This window comes from Malania oleifera, chromosome 12 (genome assembly GCF_029873635.1).
Source record: "Malania oleifera isolate guangnan ecotype guangnan chromosome 12, ASM2987363v1, whole genome shotgun sequence".
Lineage (NCBI taxonomy): Eukaryota > Viridiplantae > Streptophyta > Magnoliopsida > Santalales > Ximeniaceae > Malania > Malania oleifera.
In genome coordinates, this window is record NC_080428.1 from 80,369,468 (window position 1) to 80,389,853 (window position 20,386).

At 36.2% G+C, this 20,386-nt stretch overlaps 1 protein-coding gene across 5 annotated transcripts in view; it reads right to left on the minus strand.

Annotated features, from left to right (window-relative positions):
- The window catches only part of LOC131144650 (D-cysteine desulfhydrase 2, mitochondrial), a 29,137-nt gene extending 8,994 nt beyond the window's left edge, over positions 1 to 20,143 (minus strand). Inside the window, exons 1-7 of one of the 5 annotated variants that reach the window (XM_058093421.1) lie at positions 19,809 to 20,126; positions 18,434 to 18,529; positions 18,203 to 18,323; positions 8,869 to 8,911; positions 8,393 to 8,740; positions 6,090 to 6,219; positions 5,772 to 5,948 (exon numbers count right to left, since the gene is read on the minus strand). In XM_058093421.1, coding sequence (XP_057949404.1) covers positions 5,772 to 5,948; positions 6,090 to 6,219; positions 8,393 to 8,740; positions 8,869 to 8,911; positions 18,203 to 18,323; positions 18,434 to 18,529; positions 19,809 to 19,867 — 974 coding nt within the window. In that variant the 5' untranslated portion in view covers positions 19,868 to 20,126. Of the gene's footprint in view, positions 1 to 5,771; positions 5,949 to 6,089; positions 6,220 to 8,392; positions 8,741 to 8,868; positions 8,912 to 10,943; positions 11,035 to 18,202; positions 18,530 to 19,808 lie in introns of those variants that run through there. The other 4 variants (XM_058093422.1, XM_058093419.1, XM_058093420.1 and 1 more) reach the window with 4 other exon arrangements.
- Positions 20,144 to 20,386: the final 243 nt, after the last annotated feature.

Sequence of the window (20,386 nt, forward strand, 5' to 3'; positions counted from 1 at the left end):
TTTCCTTTTTCTCATCAAATCCAGCAAAAGTCACTACCAAAAAATCCTCCACTGTCTTAGAACTCACCCAACATTCGCCTAAAATACCAAATAGTTTATTCCAAACACTCCAAGCATAGTCACAATGAATGAACAAATGCAATGATGATTCTGAACAATTAAAGCAGAGAACACATATGTCTAGGGATATAGCCTTTAAAGGTCTCCTAACCTGTAGCAAGTTATTGGTATTAATTCTATTAAGTGCAACCAACCAAATAAAAGCCTTAATTTTAAAGGAGACTTTGGCCTTCCAAATGGAACTATCGAGCAAAAAAGAAAATTTTGATTTATTCAAAAAATCACAAAAAGATTTACACTAATAAACCCCCGAAGGGTCCAAAGACCAAGATCACCTATCCTCCTCCAAAGAAAAATGACAATTATTTAACAAGACTAGCAAAAAAGACAGCTCTCCCATCTCCCTATCATTTAACGATCTACGGAAGTGGAAATCCCAAGAAGACAAAAGGCCACCTGAATCAACAACAAAAGAAGAAATGGACTCATCCTGCCCTAAGCTTAGGCGAAAAAGACATGGAAAAGAGGTGGACAAAACTACATTCCCCAACCAAAGGATCTTTCCAAAACCGGATATTACTACCTCTACCCACCAGGAATTTAATATGGGAACGAAGAGGGAGTAACTCTAAGAGATAGCTTTCCACAAACTCTTCGGAGAATAGTGAAAATCCCAAGAAGACAAAGGACCACCTGAATCAACAACGAAAGAAGAAATAGACTCATCCTGCCCTAAGCTTAGGCCAAAAAGGCATGGAAAAGAGGTGGACAAAACTACAATCCCCAACCAAGGATCTCTCCAAAACCAGACATTACTACCTCTACCCACTAGGAATTTAATATGGGGAATGAGAGGGAATAACTCTGAGAGATAGCTTTCCATGAACTCTCCGAAGAATATCTAAATCTCAAATTAGTATCCCACCTATTCTCATCCAATCCATACTTGCTTTTAACAATCAAATTCCCCATACCTAACCCACCTCATATTCAGAGCTACCCACCACTCCCTAGCTAACCAAATGATCCCTACTACCAGCTATCCTTGACCACAAAAAATCCCTTATAATCTTTTCAATATTATTATCAACCCCCATCAGAATCTTAAAAATTGAAAAGAAATATAAAGGGATACTAGAAAGGCAGGCCTGGATAAGAGTAATTCTACCACCAAGAGAAAAAAAAAAAAAAAAGCACCTTTCCACCCATCCGATCTCTTAGAAACCATTTTCACAAGAAGATCCCAAAAACTAGCAGACCTAGGGTTACCCCCTAAAGGAACCCCAAGATAGGTAAGCTGTAAAGACCCAAACCCAAGAAATAAAGGAAAATAAATAAAAGGGAAGGAAAAGCATGAAAAGGAATGGAGATGGTTTGGTTCAGCACCAAACCGTCGACAGTTTGAAGCCATCTCAGAAAACCATCGAGGTTTAAACTACTAAGAGCGTTTATAAAGGGTTATAGGGTCAAACCATCAACGGTTTGAGAAAGTCTTAGAAAACCGTAGATGGTTTCATGCGGGTCAGCTTGCCTATAAATAGGTTTAAGCTCATTTTTTTTAGAAAACTCTATCCCTCTCTCTCTCTAAAAACTAGGGCTCCGCTCTCTCTCTCCCTCCCGTGCGTCTCTCTCTCTTCCCAAGCTTCTCAAGATCCGCTCTCGCTCTCCGATCGTCTCTCTCTCCATTCTTGGGTTGCCGGATCAGTTCCCACGGCGGTTTTGAAAAGCTAGGGTTTCCATCTTCCCAATCATTTTAGGCATATTTTCAGGAACAGGTAAGGGGAATAAATTATGTCAGCTTTTTATTAAATTTGAACCGATTAAACTAAAGTTTATGATACTAGAAACATAATACTAGTTGTATTTCAAAATCCAACCGATTGAAGTTGAGTATGGGTATGGGGATTATATTATATCAGTTTAATTTGGAAATGGAACCATTTAAATTTGAGTATGTGGATACAGGAACATCATATGGTATTTTCTAAATGTAATATATGTATGAAATCGATGGTTTTGGTGGTTATACCCGTATTTTGGGAAAACTAAGGTGAGTAGGGTTGATCATCTCCGTTTTCCTATAAACTATATATTTTGAGTTAAATTAAAATGGTAGAAGTGATCATACCCTGGGTTTCATTAAAGTATACTGAGTATTATATGATATATGTTCTCCGGTTAAATTAATAGGGTATGTTTGGGTGATTTGTTTTGTGTGGTTATTCGTGTATTTCACAATATATTGTTGGCAGGCCTGAGGAGTTCGTTATATTGTCCTTGATATAAATCGCGATATAACGTTGTCAAGATATGAGGAGTTCGTTATATTGTCATTTATATAAAGGGGGTAAAACGTCGGTAGTGAAATAAGGAGGTCGTTTTACTAATTTACCATGAATAGGTCATTGTGAAAGTATAACAGCTATCTGTTGTGAAGTACGTATTGAGAACAATGGAGAGGGATGCTCAGTATGTAGACGGAATGATGGGGAGGGATGCCCTGAGAACCACGAGAAGCGAAGTATTTGTGCATTATCCTTTGTGGGTGTGAGTACTTGTATGTGAATTAAATGTATTGTGATTGTGGATGTGATGTGGTATTATGTACAATACGTGTATGCAGTTTTCTGTGATATGATTGATGATATAGCCGTGAGTTACAGTTTATAAATGTAGTTTCTCTGAGTTCAAGTAATGGTTATATTTTATATACACTAAAACTCATGTTAGCCACACATTGGTAATAACTTATTTCGTCTTATTGAGAAGTATCTCACTCCAGCGAATTATTAACTTTTCAGGTCCTTCTGGAGATCGGGCTTAGAAAGCTTGGGAAAGGTTTAGTTTTTTGTAGCTGTGAGTGGTTGTAAGATATGGAACTTTATGTTTTTATTCTAAATCCTTGGACTATAATAACACTATTTAGAGATGCTTATATTGGTGATAGTATAGAACTCTGTTATTTTATTTGAGGATGTTTAATTATTTTTCGTTGTTTGGATGATATTTATGGTATTAGAGATTTGTGAATGGAACACATAACACCCCGGGCCCCACTCTTGGGTTCAAGGCGTTACATAAGCATTCTCAACAACCATATTGATAGTCGCAATACCGCTCTTACGCATATTAATCTTAAGCCCAGAAACCTTCTCAAAAACATGCAGAAGACCCAAAATATTTTAAAAGGATGGTTTATGATCCAGTAGAAAAAAAGACAGTACCATCATCAAACTGAAGGTGCGCAACCTTGACCCTCTCTCTTCCTACTTCCAAGCCTTTCACTAAACCTCTATCCACCATTTTACTCAAAGAATCAGCCACTAAAACAAACAAAAACGGAGGGGGAGGGGGAACAACAATGGAGTAGGACAACAACAATTATTACTGCCACAAATTATGAGGACTTGAAGGTTAGATAGGCAAAGCTCAAGAAAAGAAGAATAAGGAATAAGAAGAGGCAATGACCCAATGAGGCAGGACAGCAATGGAGTAGGACAACAAGCAGCCTCAAGCCCCACTAGGTATGGTCAGCTACATGAATCATTTTCCGTCAATTCACCTGACCTTCTTCACTACCTCATCCAAGTTATTTTAGGTCTACCCCTACCCCTTTTCATGCCAAAAAAATAACTAACTCATTCCTCCTCACAGGTGTTGTCAAAATGATCTAAGTCGCCCCTCCCTTGTCTTCAACTTGTGCTATGTCTAGTTTATTGCGTATATGCTCATTCCTTAGTTTATCTTTATGTTATACCACTCATCCACCTTAACATTCGCATTTAAACAACTTTTACTTGTTGAACATGTTTTTTCTTAGTTGTCTAACATTTTGAACCATAAAGCTGGCCTTATAGTCATCTTATAGAACTTTCCTTTTAATTTTAAGGATATTCTACAATCACAACACACCTAATGCGCTTCTTCATTTTACTCAACCTGCTTTAACTCTATGTATTACATCCTCTTCAATTTCCCTTTTTGCTAGCATGATAGATCCAAGATATCAAAATTTACAAATGCTATTAAATTTCTTGATTATCAAATTTAATCTTCTCTCCAATACTCCTCCTTATGTTACTGAAATTACATTTCATGTATTCTTTCTTAGTCCTACTTATCTTAAAACATTAGACTCTAGAGTGGTTCTTCAAAAAGTTCTAACTTGATTCTACTCTACTCCTACTTTCATCAATCAAGACAATATCATTTGCAAACAACATGCACCAAGGGATCTCATTTTGGATATTCCTAGTGAATTCATCAATTACTAACGTAAAAAATATAGGCTTAAAGTAGTACCTTGATGTACAAATATTGTGATTGGAAAATCTCTAGATTCCCCTTTTACAATCCCAACACTAGTTGTTACGTACATATCCTTATAAATCTAAATGTATCTACTGCATGCTCCCTTCTTTTCTAAAATCCACCAAAGAACTTCCCTAGGTACTCTATCATAGATATTCTTTAAATCAATAAAAACCATATGCAAGTACCTCTTCTTTTCCCTAAACTTCTCCATTAATCTTCTTAAAAGATAAATAGCTTCTGTTGTCGATCTCCCAATGTAAAATCAAATTGATTCTCTAAAACCTTCGTTTTAAATAAATTCTTTGTTTAATTACCCTTTCCATAGTTTCATCGTATGACTCATAATCTTAATACCTCAATAGTTGTTATATTTTTGAATATCACCTTTGTTTTTGTATAAAGGTATCAACATGTTTTTCTTCCATTCCTCCAGCATTTTCTTAGTTTTTATAATAATATTAAATAGATTAGTTAACCTATACTTCCTTTATCCCCTAAACATTCCAAAATTCAATTGGTATGTTATCTGGTCCTATAAATTTCCCACTTTTCATCTTCTTTAAAGTCATCTTAACTTCAAGGACTCAAATTTTATAAATAAATCTCCTATTTTTGTCTTTTCCTCATTTGTCACTACCAAGTCAAGCTTTTAGTTTAGTTTTCATTAAAAATCTTATCAATGTATGTCCACCACCTCTCTTTTATGTCTTCTTTTAGTTAAGTCATTATCATTCTCGTCCTTTATACATTTTACATTACCTAGATCATTCCATCGGGATTGGTTAACTTCATTAGTCGGATTGTTGAGTTTTGCTTTATTTCTTTGTTTTACTTTTATTTTGTAGTGGAGGATTTCTTGTTCTCCTTCTTGCACATTCTTCTTTCTCTAACAAATTCATCTTCTATTAATGTCAAGAAAAAAAATTATATATATGTGCTCATTTATAAAAAAGTTGAATTTTTGAAAGATTACTGTAAGTGCAAAACAATACACCATAGATGCAGCGATCATATTAATGGGATCTTAATGGACCAACAGGGGCTTATGTCTTTATTATTCTCCAGACTTTAATTTTTATTTCATACATGCACGTGATCATTTGATAAGGAAATATGTACCAGTTTATGTAAAATGAGTGCTTAATTACATCGTAAATACTACCTATTCGTCAATACTTAAAATCAGCACTTATTTTCAAACACAACCAGACACTATTGTTTTACTTCATTAGCTCAGTAACTGTACTTTATTATAAGTACTAAGTGCAGTACTTATACAAATTCATAACATTTCATTAAGTAGAGCACCAAATGATTCCCAAATGAAATGCAGAGTTTTAAAAGAGTACCATCTGCTACAACAAAAAACTATAGAAACACATAAGCATAATACTCACTTTCTTGGATGCCTACGTTCTACCCAATGAACAATTCCGCCATCTACTCTATTTAACTCCTGTCTGATAAGATGAGAAGCACTACACCTCTTGAAGTCAGAAATCAAGCGTTTCTCCTGTTGTTTGTACCCATCAATTGTATCAGCCAGCATCACAGCAGTTACCTTCCATGGAAGCCTGACAGTAAACAATGGCAGTTGTTAGTGTGCTCTCAGACATTGAGATTGCTTTTCAGAAACTCATTACAGAAATGAAAAATGCCACAGGCAAGTTTTTAAGGTTCAAACGAACGATCATTAAACACAACAAGGAACTTACCCTAAACATATGACTCCAAGTCCTAAACCAACAGCTGTTGTCCCAGTGCCCGCATCAACAACAATGTTTACAGGCCTTTCTTTCCCCAGTATAAGATTATTTGATAAGTAGCGCACAAGACGAATGACACCTAAGAGAGAAACCATATTTGAATAGAGCAATCGAATACCCACCATTAAAGTTGACTAAATATAAATAGTAACTACAAATATGAATGACATATAAATATGAATACCCTCAACATGTATTCTTCCACAGGTCTTTAGGAGATGTTTGGTTTGTGGCATCTTTCAAGATTCCTAGAAATGTGATGCTCATGATATCTCATTCCCACATTTGTTTGAGCATGGGAATCTGATGTGGCAGGAGTGTTCACATTCTTTAGAATAAACAAAAAGGATTCTCATGAAACAGGTGCATCCTATTCCCACCCTCCCATAAGGATAAATGGGAATGGAATCCTGCTTGTTTAACCAAATTACCCTTACTATTTTGACAAGTTGGAAAACAATGCTACTAGAATATAGTATTATTACACTCTATTATTATATTTAAAATAATAAATTATTATAAAATAAAAGTAATATTATTATTGTTTGATAATAATTTAATATAATAGCTAATATTTAGACACTATATTACCTCAATTATTTTGGTTAAAATTGATTATTGAAGTGTTAAATTTTTTAAATTTATGATTGTTAAAAATTTTGGGACATGGATTCAATTAATTATGTATTCTTAGTAGGTTCTTATGTTGAAATATAATTATTCTTTATACATTGATTACACACACACATCAAGGGTATGATGGTCATTTCTTGAAATGCCTGCCAAGATTCCCATGTTGAACCAAACATTGACATGGGAAGTCTGTGTACATTCTTGGGAATCTTACAACGCAAACCAAACCTCCACGAGGCAAGCAACCCATTCCCAGGAATGTCATTTCATAGGAATATTTTTTATACCACACACCAAATGACCCCTTAGTAATATTTATAGGAACATTCAAACAATTCAAATCAATTTTGAATAATATAACAAAGAAAGGCATATGCAACAAAACTTAACATAATCAATGTTGTTGGCCAACAATATAACAACTTTAAGCTTTTAGATAGAGTGGCTCTTTGACATGTTATTAAAGCAAAAGTTGCCAAGAGTTCTTGAGTTCTATTCTTGTTGCTCACATTTAATGTTTGTTTCTTAAAAATTACCTTGTTTCATGTAACGTCTTGAGTGTTTATGACATTTAAAAGGTTCCTTTTTTCATTTCGTTGGAGGCCCCTTATTGAGTATGGGCTACATAATGGTAGGTAGTCCATCCCCCATCCCATAACTCTTCCATTCCTCCAAGAACCTCAAACCTCTGACATAGGAGCCCCAAGTTCTAACCACAATTACATGAAAATGCTAACACCCTAACGAACCATGTATTGGTACAAACGTCCTAAAATGTGCTACATTTTCTACCCAGAATGCAAAATCTATCAATCCAAAGTTTTAATTCAATGTTTTTCAAATAACATAACTTTTTATAAATTAAAAGTGGGGAATCATCACATATTAAGTCTATTTTTATCATTATTAATCTATTCCACAATAGGAAATATCTTTTGCATTTAGAAACACCTCAATGTTCTCTTCAAAATATACAAGTGCCATTACACTTTTTTCACCAATATATCTATTTAAGATACTCCTAATGTTCCACATTTTAGAGTATGTACCATATTGCAATCCCATTCCCATTCCACGTGCAAAAACATTCCATGTTCTAGGAAACATTGGTTTCAACCATTGAAATATCCCTCAAGATTCTAAATCTCCAACATCCTAATTTACAAGGAATTTTTTAGTTATTTAAACATATTAATTTTACCGTAAAGTGTGGTCATATTTCTAATAATTATTTTGAGCTAAATAAAACATTGGGGATGAATTTCCAGCCATGATTATTTCATATTATTCAGGTTTGTTTATCTCTTCAGATAACTAGGGGCCTAAGGCGTACAGGTGGGGGAATGTTAAGGCCTAACATATTGATCCACAACCTTAAGAGATTAAGCTTTCACAGAAAGTGGTAATCTCACAACCATCATTTTCACCTTATGAATGACAAGCACATGAATCATAGCTCTAATACACCTAATCGAGCATGACATATAGCCGAGTTATTGTGTTACAAACAACCTCAAGTATGCAGATAAAAATGCCTAAACATAGACATCATACTTAACCCAAAAAGTGGTTTTGGAAAAAGGCGCATCACATAATTACCAAATACAACTTTCACTGACCTAGTAGCCCTACAGCATCCCCGGCACCTTCATTGACAATTATAATTCTTTTTGAACAGTTTTCAACTCTTCTATGAGCACCCATTTGAACAAAGCTCAGTTTACCAGATGGTGAAGCTGTAAAGGAAGCCTCATAAATATCACTCAATGATATAACAGAACCGCTACTGCCAGCCACCATATCAGCATGTCTCATCAGCATTTCCTCCCTCTTCGCATAAAGAGATCTTGGAACATAAGTGACATTTCCATATATCGTGGAAATCAGATTGTAGCCAGTTAAAATTTCAGGCTGTTCTCCTCGCAGAAGCAAATGTGACCTGAGACCTCGCTCTGCACATGAAACAGCTGCAATACATGCAACTTAATAACCAGAAAAAATGCCTTCCATGGCTCTCATTTCACTAAGATAAATGAATTTAAACTAAAGGGTTCAGAGAAAGTTTCTATTGTAGTCACAAAATGAGACAACATACCAAGAGCTGCTGCGTGTGCACTTTGACAACCTCCACATGAAACCTAGAAAATGTCCCAATCAGATATTATTTGTACTTAAGACTTAAGAGTCCCTAAAAGTGTGATCAACAATACTTGGCAATGCTGTGCATATTAACAAGGATGAAGCACATAGAAAATGAGCAGGGCTGATCCACCATTAGGGTGGATCAGATTTCTTATACCACAAATGCCCACAATATGCCCCATATTAATTATACTAATTTATTAATCATATGTGATGCAACTATTCAAAATTCAAATCAATACTAAACAGTGAGATATGTTATCCAAAACTGTAATTTGAAGATCTCAAGTACTCATGTACACATCAAATGACAATGGTTAACTCTTCCAAACTTGTATTCCATATTCCCATATTCCAGTGTGGTCCAATGAAATGGGAAAATTTCCAATATCCAAAAAAAATCTATACCATTTTAAAAAGATTGTAGAATCAACATGTGTTTTTACACAATATCGAAATGATGTGCCTCTCCCCTCTCTATCTTCTTCCACCCCTGCGCATATTTCCACACTAATGAAATACTATCTGTGCGGACCCACAAGATGTGCTGTTCAAAACTTCAAATGACATATCTTTTGGAAGTATTATTTCATTTTAAACACTACCCGGAGAAATAACATCACCATCCCTCCCTCCCTCCCTCCCTCCCTCTCTCTCTCTCTCTCATAAAACTATTCTGTTAAGCTGATTCAACTAATTTTGTTCAGGCCAAATTCTGAACAAAAAGCCAGGCTAATTGTATTTATTTTGGAGGAAATATGCTGTGCTCTCTTTTTTTTCATTTTTTTCTTGATTTCTTGTTTATCCACTGCATGAAGCTTCTTTCCACAACATAGTAGTTTGCATGGGAAATTCCTTTGTGCTCTGATCACACCCAAAATTGTTTGTTTATCACCCATTGCATGATGCTGTTTTGGCTTTGTGCATTGATTATTTTTCACTAATGCTTGTTTTTTTTCCAGGGGTTTATGGGACTAGGCATCCTCTTGGCTTTTAGTGGTTTATGCTTCATTTTAAAGATTAGAAGTATTGTTTTTCGCCACTTTTATCATTTTCTAATTCTATAAGATTTCAGCTCCCTTTTGGCTTATTGATCTTATTTTTATGTCCACTCCAGAAGATTGAGGATTTATGTTATCAAAAATGACATTTTATGATATTTATTTGTAATTGGATGATTGATTGCTTGTCAAAATTTTGGATATGTAATTGTGTTAGATGTTTACTTGTTGAATGACTAATTGGTTGTTGAAGACTTATTTTCATATTCTCATGTTCCTAAACAGCAAATGAAAGTTTGTCAGCTATTCCAAAGTGTCTAGAATTCACAAAAAGGCAACACACACACACACATATATAGAGTTCATCTATATACAGATGAGTTAGCCCAACAAGATGAGCAGTTGTCCATTTTCCCACTGACAATTTTATGGTTTGGAAATTGTTAAGCATCAACAGAGATCTGCTAAATAAGTTGAAAATTTGTCTTGTCAGTTTAGAGAAATAAAACTGGGAATTGTAAATGCACATAACCATAATAATTTATAGAAAATTTTAAATTTTTATAATCTGAAGAAAATTACTCATAAAAAAATTCAGAAAACTCATGATGCGTTTTTATTAGAGTGCACAGGTGATTATCTCACTGATAGTGGCCTCTTGGATCTTCGTATAATAGAAAGCATAGTAATCAAAGGTGTAAGGTGCACTGAGGCGCAAAGGCGCAAAGGGTGCCTGGAGCCTAGGCGCGAGGCGAAAATGCGTTCCTCATGGAGGTGAGGCACACATTTATTAAAATTTTCTGTAAAATACCCTACATAAATTATTGATTGTAAACACATTAGGACTAATATTTTAATTTTAAAATATCAAAATACTCGATACTAGGACATAAAATGAATACTATAACACAAATTTTCAATAATATGCATTGTTCATGCCATAAGTTCCAAAAACTAGAAGCAGCAGTAAGTAGCAGGGAAATTATAAAAAAATAAAACAGCAAAAGCAGCAGGGTGCAGCACTGACTGATGCCAGAAATTCCAGATTGCAGAAGCAGAAATGCTGAGAAAAAGAAAAGCTTCCATGGGGAAAAAAACAGCTCATTTTCCCAATAAAACTGCAAAGAAAAAGGGAAAAACAAAAACATTAATGAGGTGGCACAGAGCAGCAGAGCAGTTCAGAAGAAGAAGAAGAAAACTGAGCAGCAAAGCAGAAATTTCAGGAAAAAAGAAACAGAAATAAAAAATTTTAAAAAAAAAAAGACAGAAAAAACAAAGGTGTGGGAGGGGGGTGAGGATTCGTAGCTTTGACTGAGAGCAGCACGGCAAGCTAGAAGAAGAAGAAGAAAAGATGAAAGAAATCTGAGAGCAGCTGAGTATATATGTCAGGAAAAAGTGGCAGCAATTCGAATGAAGCAGCAAAAAATAAAGAAAAAGGAAGAAAACAAATGGTGAGATTTGTTAATGCTTATTTAGTCTTTTAGAATTACTATTATTATGTGTTACAGTTTTGTTAGTAATAAGTGTGAGTTAGTAAGGGTATTATGGTCATTCCAATTGTACTTACATATATTATAAATAGAGGGAGGGACCTATCATTGTGTTTAGGTCTTCCATTTTACCCAATTACTCAACATGGTATCAGAGCGTGATCCAAACTAAACCCTACTCTCCTCATCCATCGCCGGAAAACACCATTCCCTCAGCTTTCCTTCCTAGATTCACCTCCATCCCATATTATTTCACAAAACCAACCATACACCCATAAACAGAGCCCCGGCCCCCCCCCCCCCCCGACGACTCACCCCACAAAACCCCATCTCCAGACACGCCCCCACGTGCTGGCCAAATGCCGCCAGGGCCGACCCACGCGCCGGCGCGTGAGTGAATTTCCAGCCACCTTTTTCTTTTCTTTTTTTCCTCTGCCATGCTCTGATTCCTTCTCTAGACTATGCACTCGCGGTATTCCGTTATTGTTTGTTCAACTTGTGAAGGCTTCTTTGTGAGTTTTTTTGGAGCCATGGCAGCATTCATATGTTCAGTTGTGAGGCTGTGGCAGTGCTATATCTGTCGGTGAGTCATTCAACTCATCCGTGGCAGCGCGGCACCCAAGGAATGGTTGTTTGATGCTTCATGAAGCTGTTTATCAATTGTTAATGAGTTTATTGGGTCTGAAACAGTTGGATTTGCTGTGTTTTTTTATTCACTATTCCAATTCCTTCCATATACCAAAATAACAAGCTGTTAGGCATGTGTTTTTTCTTTGCTCCAAGATCCAATCTTTGTTGTGACAATGCACTCATGGTAATTCGTTAGTTGTTGTTCGGTGTTAGTAACGGTCATTGGTGACCTTCTTGGGGCAGTGGCAGTGCTCATAAGTTGTTTTTTTTTTTTCTTTTGTGTGACGTGTGAGACTGTGGCAGTGTTGCTTTCTTGGGGCTGCATCTGAGGTTGTTGGTGATTTGTTCATGGTAGTTTCAGTGGTTCACCTCTCCAATTGTTCCAGTGCTGAGTGTTGCTTTCTTGGGGCTGCATGTGAGTTTCTTGGTGCTGCAGCCTTGTACTGATTTATCTGTGGCTTGTTCATGGTGGGTCATCTTGTTCGTGGTTGTTCCAATTGTTTCAGCAATTAATCTTATGATCATTGGTCTGAGTTTGTGAATGTTGGGATGGCGTTCGCAAATCCCCAAAGTATGATTCCTTCATTAGTCACTTGTTTGAGTTAACCGCGTACTATGACTATATCAGAGGAGGAGTATTCCAAGTTTCTATAGTATCAATTCTCTCAACAAGCATCTTATCACATTGCTTCTTTTGCCCAGAAAGGTAATCCTATAGTCTGCATGTCATCTGGTATCCTTCCTACTAGTCCTTGGATTATCATTTTTTCTGCCACTGATCATATAACAGGTGCAACCAACTTATTTTCTGATCTCCAATATCCTAAAAATCTCCCTTAAGTTACCCTTGCTGATGGGTCCACTATTGCTATTAAGGGGATAGAAATAGTAAATCCTACTCCTTCTATCTCTCTTTCTTCTGCTTTATACATTCCTAAATATCCTTTCAATCTTATGTCAGCTAGTAAGCTTACAAAGTCACTAAATTGTTCTATCACATTCCTTCCTGATTCTGAGGTTATCCAGGATATGAAGATGGGAAAGACAATTGGCACAGGACGTAAGGCTCGTGGACTTTACTACTTTGAGTCATCTTCTCCACCCATCACCTGCACAATCGCAGCTACACCACTTCAAATCCATTGTCGTCTTGATCATCCGCCCTTGGACAAGTTGAAACAACTAGTTCCTACATTGAGTTTTGTGTCTAATCTTGAGTGTGAATTATGTCAATTGGGCAAGCATCATCGTGTTCCCTTTGCTCCCCAAGTCGACAAACGGGTGGTTAATCCTTTCATGCTTGTCCATTCTGATATCTGGGATCCTAGTCGTGTGACATCAGAGTTAGGGTTTCGGTACTTTGTTACATTTGTTGATGGCTACTCTAGGATGACTAGGTTATATTTAATGAAAGATTGTTCTGAGTTGTTTGATATCTTTCGTGCTTTCTGTTCCCAAATAAAGACTCAATTTGACATGCCAAACAGTCACAGTGATAATGCTAAGGAGTACTTCAATATCCAATTTCGTACTTCTATGACTAACTCTGGTATGATCTATCAATCCTCTTGTGCCCACACTCCACAACAAAATGGAGTTGCAAAGCGGAAAAACGGACATATTCTTGAAGTCACTCGTACCATATTGTATCAAAAAAAACGTCCCTAAAGTCTTTTGGAGTGATGTTGTGCTCACAGCTTGCTCCCTCATCAATAAAATGCCATCTCTGTTCCTTGGTGGTAAAATTCCATATTCAGTTATCTTTCCTAAGGCTCCTTTGTTCTCCCTTTCGCCACGTATATTTGGTTGTGTCCTTTGTCCATTAGTTATCTCCAGGAATGGATAAGTTGGATCCTCGTGCTATCAAATGTATTTTTCTAGGCTATTCCTATACTCAAAAGGGATATTGATGTTATAGTCCCCTACTTTACATCGACTCTTTGTCTCTGCTGATGTCACCTTTTTTGAGTCTACACCATACTACTCTAATTCCTTGAGTTCTATTGACCTTGATGAGTCTCTTCCTTTGCCTTGCCTTCCATATCTAAACCTAGTATTTGTGCCCAATCCTCCTACATCTTCATCCAGTTTGAGTCCTTCTTGTCGCTTGAATCATCCCAATTTGCAGGTATACACACGGCGACTCAAGGGGGAAATGCCTCCTCCAGCTTCTACTACTGTGCCTCTAGTTCCCTCATTGGATGATCTTATTTCTCGTGATGTTAATCCTCTAATAGTTGTTCGAAAAGGTTAACACACTTGTACCCAACATCCGATCTCTAATTTTGTTTGTTATGATTTCTTGTCACCCTCTTATTACTGTTTTGTCAGTACTTTGTCTTCTGTTACTCTTCCAAGATCTATTTCTAAAGCCATATCCCATTATGGGTGGAGGACGGCAATGGTTGAAGAGATGAGTGCACTAAGTGATAATGATAGTTGGGATTTGGTACCTCTTCCTCCTAATAAGTCTGTGGTTGGTTGTCGCTAGGTGTACAATGTGAAAGCCAATCCTAATGGTTCTATGGCTCATCTGAAGGTCCACCTTGTTGCTAAGGGTATACTCAGGTGTATGATTTGGATTATTCAGAGACATTCTCTGTTGCTAAACTTTCCTCAGTACGTTTGTTCATTTCTTTAGTCACCGCCTATCATTGGCCTCTACATCAGTTAGATGTGAAGAATGCTTTCCTACATGGTGATCTTCATGAGGAGGTATTTATGGAGCAACTCCGTGGGTTTGTTGCTCAGGGGGAGTCGAGCTTAGTATGTCGGCTCAAGAAGTCATTTTATGGATTAAAAACAATCTCCAAGAACATAGGTTGGTCATTTAGTGCTATAGTAGTTGAGTTTGGCCTTCGTCAATGTGCAATAAATCACTCTGTATTTTATCATCATACTCCATCGGGCAGTATTTTGCTTATAGTAGTATATGTGGATGACATTGTGATCACTAGTGATGATGATCGTGGCATCCAGGACTTAAAGATTTTTCTACAAGGTAAGTTTCATACCAAAGACTTGGGACCATTAAAGTAATTTTTGGGTATAGAAGCATCGAGATCTCCTACGAGAACTGTCTTGTCACAGAGGAAGTATGTTCTTGATCTTTTAGATGAGAAGGGGCTGTTAGGATCCAAAATTGTTGATACACCCATGGATCCCAATAAGTAAGTTAATGCCAGATATGAGTGATTTGTTGCCTAACCCAGGTCAGTATCGGAGACTCGTTGGAAAGTTAATTATCTCATAGTCACTCAACCAAATGTATTCTTCGCAACAAGTGTTGTGGATTAGTTTCTCGATTCCCCGAGAACAAGTCACTGAGATGCAATACTTCACATAATACATTTTAAGATATCTCAAAGGTGCACCAGGGAGAGGTCTCTTATATCAGGATCGGGGTCTCGCTCATATTCAGGGATTATACCGATGCAGATTGGGTCGAATCACCGTCTGATCGAAGATCCACAATCGGGTATTATATCTTTGTCGGTGGTAATTTGGTGTCTTGAAAAAGTAAGAAACAAACTGTGGTTGCCAGGTCGAGTGCTGAGTCAGAGTATAGGGTTATGGTAGGGGTGAGCATAATTCGAGGAAACCCGAATTAACCGACCAAAATTGGTCGGTTCGGTTCGGTTAAGAACATAAGATCGGTCGGTTCAGTTATGATTTTACAAAGTTTGGTTAATCGGTTAATCGGTTTGGTTAAGAGGAATGTTAATTCGGTTAACCGAAATAATTGATTTAATAATTAATTAAAATTTAAATATAAATTAGTATATGTTAATTTGTTAATATGTTAATTAGTATATGCTAATTTGTTAATTTGTTAATATGTTAATTAGTATATATTAATTTGTTAATATGTTAATTAGCATTTGGTAAAAAAATCTACAATTATATTATGTTTTTATTAATTAATTTCAAATTAATTCGGTCAAATTCGGTTAACCGAATTACCCAAAAAGGTAATTCAGTAGGGTTCGGTTTGGTGAGGCCACTCTATTCGGTCGGTTCAGTTAACAATTCTCATAAACCGAAAATTTCGGTTAATTCGGTTAATTAACCGAATTTGGCCGAACCGACCATTTGCTCACCCCTAGGTTATGGCGCACACTACGTGTGAACTTATTTGGCTAAAGAACATGTTGAAAGAAATAGGTTTTCCACATTCTCAGCCTATGGAGTTGATGTGTGATAATCGAACTGCTATTCATATTGCCTCCAACCCTATCTTCCATGAGCAAACAAAGCACATTGAAGTTGATTGTCACTTTATTCGAGAGAAACTTGTATAGAAGCTCATTACGACCACTCATGTGAAGTATGAGTCTCAGCTTGCTGATTTGTTCACTAAAGCCTTGGGAGGTGCTCGTGTGAAATTCATTTGTAACAAGCTAGGAGTATATGATATATATGCTCCAGCTTGGGGGGGGGGAGTGTTAATGGTTATTTAGTCTTTTAGCATAATTATTATTATTATGTGTTGGAGTTTTGTTAGTAAGGGTATTATGGTCATTCCAATTGTACTTACATATATTATAAATAGAGGGAGAAACCTATCATTGAGTTTAGGTCTTCCATTTTACCCAATTACTCAACAAGATTAAAAGAGAAGCAAAAAAACGAAGTATAATCTGAACATTTGTGAGGCACCTCACTGCACCTCATGCCTTGCTGCAACTCACTGTGCCTCTTAAAGGTTGCCTCGCCTCAACCCCTGTGAGGCACAAACCTCATCGCCTCAAGCGCGCCTTTGACTACTATGATAAAAAGACATATCATTGCAACATTTCACTATTTCTGCTACCTTCCTGATAGCGCATTTGCTTTGCCTGGCATGATTTTGTTGCAGATCAAGCTTGTTTTCAATCAATATCTTCAATAATGTGAAAAGGTATAAGATCGCTTTTAATTACAACCCTTTCATTGAGTAAAAAAAAAACATATATTTTGAACCCAAAAAAAAAAAATCTATAAAGCAAACACTATAATGGATTCACCAAAGAAGTTCTTGCTAAATCAAACCAATGTCTATTGATCTCTCTGCTCCTAGTTACGTAATGGACGCATAACTGAGCTATTTTTATGGTTAATTCCACTGAGTTAATTTAATTATTGCAACATCACATGATGGATATCCTTGTTATGAAAGAATGGTGAATAATTTAGCTGTTTCTGTTGCTAATTCTACTGCAATCCTAAAGTTCTTATATCAAGGCCCCTTTCTTTTCAATATTTTGTCCTTTGGTCATTTCATATATTTTGCATTTCTCTATTTTGTTTTATCCATTTCCAATGGTAAAACTCATTTTAACTTTGTCATGGCCAGAGTTATATTTTCCAGTGTTATGGGAACATGTTTCATTCTCCTGTTCTCTCTTTCTCATTCCCCTCAAAAAAATTCTATTTTGAACAGGAAAAATAAATAAATAAATAAATAAAACCTTTCAACAAAGCATGCACTATAATGGATGAGAATCAAAAAGTTCTTACTAAATCAAACAGGTGTCTATTGATCTATCTGCTCCTAGCTATATAACAGGCCCATAACTGATCTATTACTGTAGTTAATTCCACTAAATTAATTTAATTATTGCCACATCACATGCATGGCTTCCATGTTATGAAGGAATGGAGGATAATTTAGTTTTTTCAGTTGCTAATTCCACTGGAATTCTAAAGTTCTTATATCAGGGCACTTTTTAAAAAAAATATATAATTTTTCCTTTTGTCATGTTCATATGTTTTGCATTTCTCTATTCTTTTTTATTCTTTTTATGAGCTGAGTTGTATTTTCCAAAGTTATGGATACATGTTTCATTCTCCTATTCTCTCTCTTTCTCATTCCCCTGAAGTCCTCAGACTATATGCAACCACTTGTGTTTAGTTCTAGTGTGTGATTCTATGAGCATGTGTTTGCATTTTGCTTCTCTTTCAATTAATATGTTTTACTTCTTTTATTTTAGTTGTTCTATAGTCTAAGAATTGTTGAAAAAGCAATTTAAATATTGGAGGAAACCTGGTTGTTATACCAATGATGGTTCTAAAAGTATAAAGAAAAAGTGCGCGCACACAAAAGCTAAACAAGTTTGTATCAGATAAGCATATTTAAAAAAAATTGACAAGCAAAAGCAATGATAAATCCAGGGAGGTTGAGTACCACATCAGTTACTGAATGATCTTCAATGAGAGGAAGCAATCCATCCAGCTTTCTTGCTTTATTGCCATTTACTAGAGGGTGCAACAAGTCATCCCTCACAACATAAAAGGATGGATGCTGTCTGTTATTTTTCATCATATTGTCACCTAAATATGGATGAGTATTGTTTGAAAAGGAAATATTATTAAATGATCCACCTTCATTTTGTATTTGCTTCTTAGAAATCATTACTTGATGAATTTGTGCATCTGGGTTGAGCAATGACCATTTTCTCTCAAGCAATTTTGATGTGAACTGTCCCCCACACAGTTTGAGTCTGGAAACATCCTGCAAATGGAAGAGAGAACAGGAAGATTTATCAACTCTTAATAAGTTGTAATCTGGAGAACACCATTTCAACATGAGAAGAAAGTGCCATTCAGGTTAATAAAATTTAAGTTATTTATTTTAGAAAAAACATATATGTTTAATGAACCCAGTAGGATATAATATGACATCAAAAAATAAAAAATGCATCAAGTATATGACCATTTGTCATTATGTCCCAATGCCCACATATTCAATATTTCTACGTAGACATTGTTGACAAGTCACCTCCCCCAAACCCACGAACTCAATCACAACTAAAAAGGGGGGGCTCCAAATTTCAATTAATTTATCACAATGACTACAAGATTGTTTTTTAATTTATATGACACTACAGCCCCAACTCCAAGGGGCGTACTGAGATTGGGCTATACAACTCAAATAGTCCATCCACCTTCCCAAACTCTTCCTACCACATGCCAACTTTTGAACCAAAGACCACCTGCAATAAAACTGTTTTGCCATCCCCTTAGAAGACTAATGTTTTTGTCTGCTAAATGATAGTGTAAAAATATATAATTTTGTTAACAAATAGTTTAAATTACATTTTTAAATGTATATGAAACTACGAACATCAATTATTTATTTAAATCTAGAATCTGCCGATGGACAAATGAATTGCCTAAAAGATCACTTTGCATAACTATCTTCCCTTGAATTCTAAGCCAGTAGGATCAAATCACAGCTCAAACTGCACAATATTAGATTCAATACCAGCTTGCTTACTCCAAAAATAGAATATGGAAGACCAGTAAAGATTGAGAAGGGCAAAAATCAACGCGGCATCTGTCCTCACATAATCATTTTTTGTTACACACTACACAGATGCTAACTGTTCAACCAGAGGACTCGTAATTATCATGGAATTCTCACAATCACAAGCATCTTTTGGTGTTATTCAACATCCTCGCTACCCCATTTCACCCAGAAAACAAAAAATCAGAGACTAAAGACTAATCCAACGCCCCAATACGCGATGTTTAGAGTCTTTAACTAATTAGCGTAAACTTAGGAATCCAAGTTGCTGGTGAAGAATTTAGAGCAAACTTCTTGTTCTGAATAAATTTTATTGCCCGCAAATAATGATCGTGAAAGTGACCATCAAGTAAACTCAACGCACAAATTTCCATAAAATACACACAACATTCATCAATTAATTGATGAATGCAGTTAAAACTTGTGTGTGTGTGTGTGTGTGTGTGTGTGTGTGAGAGAGAGAGAGAGAGAGAGAGGAAGAGACCTGAGAGGTATTACGAAGTTGCTGCAAATGGAAGTAGTTCGTCGGAGCTGGAGTCGCATGATGATTTCTAGGCAAACGTTGGATTTTCATAGCGCGCTTGAGCGAGTCTCGGCGCCGAGAGGCATTGCAGCGTGCACTGGAACCTCTGGCGCCGGCGAATTAAAATCAATGTCGTTAGAGTCGGGAGGGTCTTTGGAGATATCTCGCAGGATCGCCAACAATTCTAACATGTAAAGGCTAACAATCTGACATTTTAGAATTTATCTGGATGAAAAATGAGAAATAAGATGAAGAAAAGAAGAAGTGAAGTGATAGAGTGGAATAAAATCAAAGTCATGTTTTTCGAGTTTTTTCCCGTTTTATAATTAAAAACAAATAAAATATAAAATAACACTTTTTAAATTTTTTTTCAAAATAATGCTAACGTAATCTCGCAATTTCATACTGCGAGATTTAAACTGATGGCCACTCTGCCTTCGACGCCGTGGCAAAGAGAGAAATAGGGGGCAAGTGACGCGTGGCGACGCTTGAAGAAATCTCGCAGCTCCAAGCTGCGAGATTTAATGAGTCATCGAACC